General features: G+C 53.1%; 1 protein-coding gene across 1 annotated transcript in view; it reads left to right on the top strand.

Annotated features, from left to right (window-relative positions):
- Positions 1 to 545: 545 nt before the first annotated feature.
- The window catches only part of LOC308160355 (nuclear receptor coactivator 3-like), a gene marked incomplete at its 5' end in the record, with an annotated part of 23455 nt that continues 16500 nt past the window's right edge, over positions 546 to 7500 (top strand). The window contains 5 exon segments of the mRNA XM_080534270.1: positions 546 to 624; positions 2233 to 2295; positions 2544 to 2641; positions 3477 to 3651; positions 7029 to 7214. Coding sequence (XP_080390396.1) covers positions 546 to 624; positions 2233 to 2295; positions 2544 to 2641; positions 3477 to 3651; positions 7029 to 7214 — 601 coding nt within the window.

The following is a 7500-nucleotide window of genomic DNA, read 5'->3' on the forward strand; positions in this document are numbered from 1 at the left end:
GCTGGCGGGTGTGTGTGTGTGTATATGCGTGTGTGTATGCGTGCGTGTGCGTGTGTGTGTAGGAGTGGGTTAGCCTTGCAGCTGGCTCCGTGCTGGGCCAGGCGCCTGGCGGGGCTGAGGGCAGATAGAGCAGGTCTGTCTGAGGGCTGCGGCCCGGGCTGAGGCTCCTACAGCAGCTGGCTCTCAGAGTGGGAGGGGGGGGGGGGGGGGCAGAACAACACACACACACACACACACACATGTGACTCCCTCTCTCTTAGGGTCCAGGTGCAAGGACGGATCGCTCAGTCATCATACTATTTCACAGCTTTTGGCTGTTTATGTTAGTTGGTTTTGGGGATGGGGGGGGGGGGGGGGGCAGGGGAGGGGGGGGGGTTGGGGGCTTTGGCTCTGGCTCTGGCTTGGTGTGCATAATATCATTGGCCAGCTGTGTTCTGGCCTCGCCAGCGGTTGTGTGATTTCAGTGGACTGGTTTAGTGTTAGTCGTCTCTCTCTTTCTCTGGCCCCGGTCTGGGCTGGGACTTCCCAGGACGGGTTCCTATTACATGGGTTCCCTGGCCTTCAGAACCCGCTCTGAGGTCAGGTCAGTCCTGGTTCAGGTGGGGGAGGAAGAGCTGGTCCCAGGTCAGTGCCTGAGGGAGAGCAGCTTTCTACCTGGAGCCACAGGGAGGTTGTGTTTAGCCGCTACTGCTGTCAGGCTGTCAGTCACCTTCCCCCCACCCTCCACCTTCCCCCACCCCCCACCCACCCACCCTCCACCTTCCCCCCAACCTCCACCTTCCCCCACCCTCCACCCACCCACCCTCCACCTTCCCCCCACCCTCCACCTTCCCCCCACCATCCTCCACCCCCCCCCCCCCCCCACACTTCCCCCCACCCTCCACCCCATCAACAGGAAGGGGAAGAGGGTACAGCTGGTCCTGACTCGGTTGCCATAGTTACAGGAAGTGAAACAGAAAGTGACATTGGGTGCACTACTTTCACTTTTAACCCCCCCCCCCCACACACACACACACCTCCCCCAGCCCCCCCTGCTCTCTTCCTCCTCTTGCTTTCCCCCTTTCACCTTTTATCATTCTGTATCTCTCTCACTCTTATTTGTCTTTCCATCTCCTCACCTTCTCATGTATTCATTTTCCCTCCTCTTTTTTTTGGTGTGGTTGCTTTCCATGTGGTGTCTACCAAACCTGGCTGTCTGCCTGTCTGCCTGCCTGCCTGTCTGCCTGTCTGCCTGTCTGCCTGTCTGCCTGTCTGCCTGCCTGTCTGTCTGCCTGTCTGCCTGCCTGCCTGCCTGCCTGCCTGCCTGCCTGTCTGCCTGCCTGCCTGCCTGCCTGCCTGCCTGTCTGCCTGCCTGCCTGCCTGCCTGCCTGCCTGCCTGTCTGCCTGTCTGCCTGTCTGCCTGTCTGCCTGCCTGTCTGCCTGTCTGCCTGTCTGCCTGCCTGCCTGTCTGTCTGCCTGCCTGTCTGTCTGTGTTGCAGTAGGATAAAGTGCAGCATCCTCAGGTTGCTCTTCGCTTTGTAACATTGAGTGAACCAGTGGAGCAGAACTCTCTCTCTCTCTGTCTCTCTCTATCTGTCTTCCCTCCCTCACTCCTTCCCTCTCTCTCTCTCCCCCTCTACCTTGTGGGCGCCGGCGGTGGCGGGCAGCAGAGGGCTGGTGTGTGTGTGTGTGTGTGTGTGTGTGTGTGTGTGTGTGTGTGTGTTTCTTTGTGTTGGTATCGCTGCCCCTGGGACCTAATCAGATGGAATGATTCCTGTTAGGCTGCTCCAGACAGTCTCTCAGTCCTGCATTAATATGGCTGGGCTGGGCTGGGCTGTGTGTGTGTGTCTCTGGTGTGTGTGCGTGTGCGTGTGCGTGTGCGTGTGCGTGTGCGTGCGTGTGTGTGTGTGTGTGTGTGTGTGTGTGTGTGCGTGTGCATGTGTGTGTGCGTGTGTGTCTGGTGTGTTTCTGAGTGTGTGTGTGTGTGTATGTGTGTGTGTGTGTCTGGTGTGTGTGCGTGTGTGCGTGTGTGCGTGTGTGTGTGTGTGTGTGTGTGTGTGTCAGCCTGACTGGCAGTCCCTCCGAGGTCTCACACTGAATATAAAGCATGAGGAAGGTTGCACCACCTGCACCACAGATGCACACACACACACACACACACACACACACACACAGCCCTTCACATCTAATGGGATACTACTCAGAAACCTGCAGAACGTCTCTCTCCCCCCCCTCACCTTTCCGTTTCTACAGGGAAGGTTGAGAAGCGCTGCCCCCTGGTGGCCGTGGTGACCAATGAGAGGAGGGAACATCTCTGTTGTTTACAAGGTTCTTTGTTAGATCCGCTGAGGCAGTTGGTGTGTCAGGGTTTCTTCCCTCTCCGGTTCTATATCTCCTCAAACAGTTCCACTGGAGATGGTTTTGGTTATGTTTTGATTGTACTGTGAGGTGGTTGGGAGGCAGGATCTGACCCTCCTCTTCTTCTTCCTTCTCCTCCTCCTCTTCCTCTCCTCCTCCTCCGCCTCTTCTTCCTCCTCCTCCTCCTCCTCCTCCTCCTGCTCCAGGGAAGGCCTCCAACGATGACGACGTCCAGAAGTCAGACGTGTCGTCCACGGGACAGGGAGTCATCGACAAGGACCACCTGGGGCCGCTCCTACTGCAGGTGAGTCCCTGGCTCTAGTCCCTGGCTCTAGTCCCTCGCTCTAGTCCCTGGCTCTAGTTCCTGGCTCTAGTCCCCTCTAGTCCCTGGCTCTAGTCCCTGGCTCTAGTTCCCTCTAGTCCTTGGCTCTAGTCCCTGGCTCTAGTCCCTGGCTCTAGTCCCTGGCTCTAGTTCCCTCTAGTCCCTGGCTCTAGTCCCTGGCTCTAGTTCCCCCTAGTCCCTGGCTCTAGTCCCTGGCTCTAGTTCCCTCTAGTCCCTGGCTCTAATCCCTGGCTCTAGTTCCCTCTAGTCCCTGGCTCTAGTTCCCTCTAGTCCCTGGCTCTAGTCCCTGGCTCTAGTCCTGGCTCTAGTCCCTGGTTCTAGTCCCTGGCTCTAGTTCCCTCTAGTCCCTGGCTCTGGTCCCTGGCTCTAGTTCCCTCTAGTCCCTGGCTCTAATCCCTGGCTCTAGTTCCCTCTAGTCCCTGGCTCTGGTCCCTGGCTCTAGTTCCCTCTAGTCCCTGGTTCTAGTCCCTGGCTCTAGTCCTTGGTTCTAGTCCCCTCTAGTCCACTCTAGTCCCTGGTTCTAGTCCTCTCTAATCCACTATGGTACAGTCTAGTCCACTCTAGTCCGTGGTCCTATGTGGCTCAGTTGGTAGAGTATGGCACTAACAATGCTTAGACTTTTGATTTGTTTTCCTCTGGGTCCATATATACTGAGAAATGTCTGCACTCACTGCAATGTAAGTCGCTTTGGAAAACACTGTCAGCTACTAAATGGCTTATATGATATCCCTCGGCTGGCTGAGGTGGCTCTGTTGGCTGTTGGTTTGACCTCTGACCCCCCCCTCCCTACCTCCAGGCCCTGGATGGGTTCCTGTTTGTGGTGAACCGGGAGGGCAGCATCGTGTTTGTGTCTGACAACGTCACCCAGTACCTGCAGTACAAACAGGACGAGCTCATCAACACCAGTGTGTACAACATCCTCCATGAGGAGGATAGGGAGGAGTTCCACAAGAACCTGCCCAAGACCAACGGTGAGACACACATGCACACACACACACACACAAACAAACAAACTCTCACAATTAAGCATACACTCTCAATATCCTGCTAGAGGAGGATAGGGAGGTGTTTCAGATAAAACATCCTGAAGAGAAGTGATTAAACACACACACACACACACACACACACACACACACACTCATAGTCCCAATCTTTCACAGTCACATTCAACCCATTATTTTATTTCCCTTCTTGTCTTCCTCACAATAATGAGGAGTTCCTCAGGAACCTGTTCAAGTGCAAGACAGCCCTCCTGGTGCACACATGCATGTACACACACACACACACACACACACACACAATCACTCAGGAGCTTACACACACACACACACACACACACACACTCACACACACACACTCAGTCCCACCTGAACAAACACACACACACAGGAGCGTACACACAGGAGCACACACACGGTGCTAAGCAGGCAGAGCGTAGCTGAGCTGTCAGTCACACTCAGTGGTCCAGACAGTGTAAAACAGACCTCTGCTCTACTCACATCCCATGGCTGCCATCTGGAAACTACTCACCACTGAATAATGCACCTCCGCACTTCCCCGTGCTTAAATAATTCTCTTTCTGTGTGTTGTGTGTGTTGAGTGTGTGTGTGTTGTGTGTGTGTTTCAAAGTGACAAACGCAGTTTAGGTGAAAAGGCATGTTTGAGTGAGAGAGAGCGACATACAGATTTTAGAGTAGAGGTGTGTGTGTGTGTGTGCGTGTGCGTGTGTGGGTGTGTGTGCACGTGGGAGAGAGTTTCAGAGCGACAAACAGAGTTTAAGTGTAGAGGTGTGTGCGTGTGTGCGTGCGTGCATGCGTGTATGTATGTGTGTGTGTGTGTGCACGTGGGAGAGAGTTACAGAGCGACAAACAGAGTTTAAGTGTAGAGGTGTGTGCGTGTGTGTGTGCGTGCGTGCGTGCATGTGTGTATGTGTGTGTGTGCACGTGGGAGAGAGTTTCAGAGCGACAAAAACTGTTTAAGTGTAGAGGTGGGTGTGTGTGTGTGTGTGTGTGTGTGTGTGTGTGCGTATGTGTGCGTATGTGTGCGTATGTGTGCGTATGTGTGCGTATGTGTGTGGGTGTGTGTGCGTGTGTGCGTGTGCGCGTGAGAGAGAGTTTCAGAGTGACAGACACAGTTGGGGTGAGGAGGCCTATGTCTGTCTGTGGGTGTGTGTGTGTGTGTGTGTGTGTGTGTGTGTGTGTGTACACACACTACAAACCGTCTATTTATAAAGCTGATTAATTATGGATAAATGTGCTGGAGTGAACCTGCCACCCGATTAACTCCACAGCCGTGTTCCTAGGCAGCAGCTCCAAAGTGTCACCGACACACTCTCACTCACCCTCTCCCCACCCCCCACCCCCACCTATCTCTCTCATCTCCCCCTCCCCTTTCTTTTTTCTTTCTTACTCCCTCTCTCTCCTCCATATCTCGCTCTCTCCCTCTCTCTCCCTCTCTCTCTCTCTCTCTCTCTCTCTCCCCCCCTCTCTCTCTCTCTCTCTCTTTTTCTCAAGCTCATTAATAGGTAATAGAAGTGAACATGTTGAGTGATATGGTGGGCGCTAAGTGTTTCTTTTTTTTTTTTCACTCCACTCCGTTTCTCTCTCTCTCACTCCTCTCTCTCTCACTCGCTCCGTTTCTCTCTCTCTCTCTCACTCCTCTCTTCTCTCACTCCAGTCCTCTCTCACTCTTCCCCCCCTCCCTCCGTCATTATCTCTGTGTGTCTGTGTGTCTGTGTGTGTGTGTGTGTGTGTGTGTGTGTGTGTGTGTGTGTGTGTGTGTGCTCTGTGAATGAAATCCGCACACTCTGCACATTCCAGCGGGATGACCGCTGACCATGCCAACTAGGGTTTAGTGGGCGCACACACACACACACACGCGCGCACACACACACACACACACACAGACACGCACACACGCACACGCACACACGCACACACACACACACACACACACAGACACAGACACACACACACACAGCTTGTGTGTTTTGTACCAGAGTCGACCCTGCTGTCTGGCCCCACCGCTGGCTAATTGAGTCTGAGGGGAAATGTCAGCCCTAGCAGCCAGACGTAGAAGCCTCCAAAAACCTGGTTAAATCACCTCTCAGTATCAGTTAGGGCCCCCCAGGCCCACCCCCCCGTACCACAGACTAACCTCCCCTCCTCCCCTCCTCCTCCACCAGCTCTGTAGGGAAAGTCAGACAGGCAGACAGACTCAAGGCCTCTGGCTTGATAAGGCTTCAGACAGACCTTGAGGGAGACTCGGATCTCTCTCTCTCTCTCTCTCTCTGAAGTTCACCCAACCCCCCCCCCCCCCACCACCACCACCACCACCACCACCCCTCTCCTCTTCCCTGTGAAGGTGACCCCCCACCCCCCCATACCCCCCCCCAGTGCCTGTGTGCTGTGATGAGGAGTCACCCTCCCCAAACGAGGATAGATGGCTGCGTGTCCCTGGTGCTGGCCCGGCCGCGGTGCAGAGCTGAAGGGATATTGGAAATCGACACCTCTGCTACATTAATCCCATGGTCCATTTAGCCAGCAATCAGAACGGGAGAGGACACTTCTGCTCTTACATTAAAAACGCGGGAAATAGGGTAGAGGTAGGCAGGGCAAGGATCATCTGGCTGACTTCGATGACTTACACACGCACTCGTGCGCACACGCACGCACGCACACACACGCTCACACACACACATGCACACACACACAACAATGTTCTTGATGACACAGTTTTTCTTACACTATAACAGCCAGCTCATATTTGTGTGTGTGTGTGTGTGTGTGTGTGTGTGTGTGTCTTTAGGCATACCGTATGTAGTTTTTGTCTGTAGATGGGTATATCTGTATGCATGCATGCATGAATATATAGGCAGTAGGGGAAATAAGTATTCAACACATCAACAATGTTTTCATTCAACATATTTCAATTGCAGCTATTCACGTTTTATTAACTTAATAAAACTACACAGCTAAAGCAATTGTAACAACTCCAATCCATAAAAAAGTTATGTGCAATAAAGGGGAATGTGTGTATATATATATGTGTGTGTGTGTGTGTGTGTGTGTGTGTGTGTGTGTGTGTGTGTGTGTGTGTGTGTGTGTGTGTGTGTGCATGCATGAATATATATGCAGTGGGGGAAATAAGTATTCAACACATCAACAATGTTTTCATTCAACATATTTCAATTGCAGCTATTCACGTTTTATTAACTTAATAAAACTACACAGCTAAAGCAATTGTAACAACTCCAATCCATAAAAATGTTATGTGCAATAAAGGGGACTGTGTGTATTGATGTATTGTTAGAATGTGTGAATTGATGTATGTGTTTGGTCGTCCCTAGTGAACGGCGTGTCCTGGGGGGGTGAGGCACCGCGGCAGAAGAGCCACACGTTCACCTGCCGCATGCTGGTCAAGTTCGGCCACGGCCACGGGTCTGTGGAGGAGGGGGGGCCGGGGGGGCCGCGCTACGAGACCATGCAGTGCTTCGCCCTGACCCAGCCCAAGGCCATGATAGAGGAGGGGGAAGGTACCGACTCCCAGACACACACACGAGTGCACACACACACACACACTCTGACATATACACACTCACACGCCGCGCACACAAACACACACGCACACTCTCACACACACACACACACACACACACATTATCACATTTACACTCACTCACATTCACACACACACACACACACACTTTCTCTCACACAAACACACACACAAACACACACACACACACACACTCACACTCATACACACAATGTGTGACACTAACAAAGTGTTAAGTCCAACCTCACGCCTCTTAGGTGACA

Source organism: Nansenia antarctica (assembly GCF_963989245.1).
Source record: "Nansenia antarctica genome assembly, chromosome: 6".
NCBI classification, from domain to species: Eukaryota; Metazoa; Chordata; class Actinopteri; order Argentiniformes; family Microstomatidae; genus Nansenia; species Nansenia antarctica.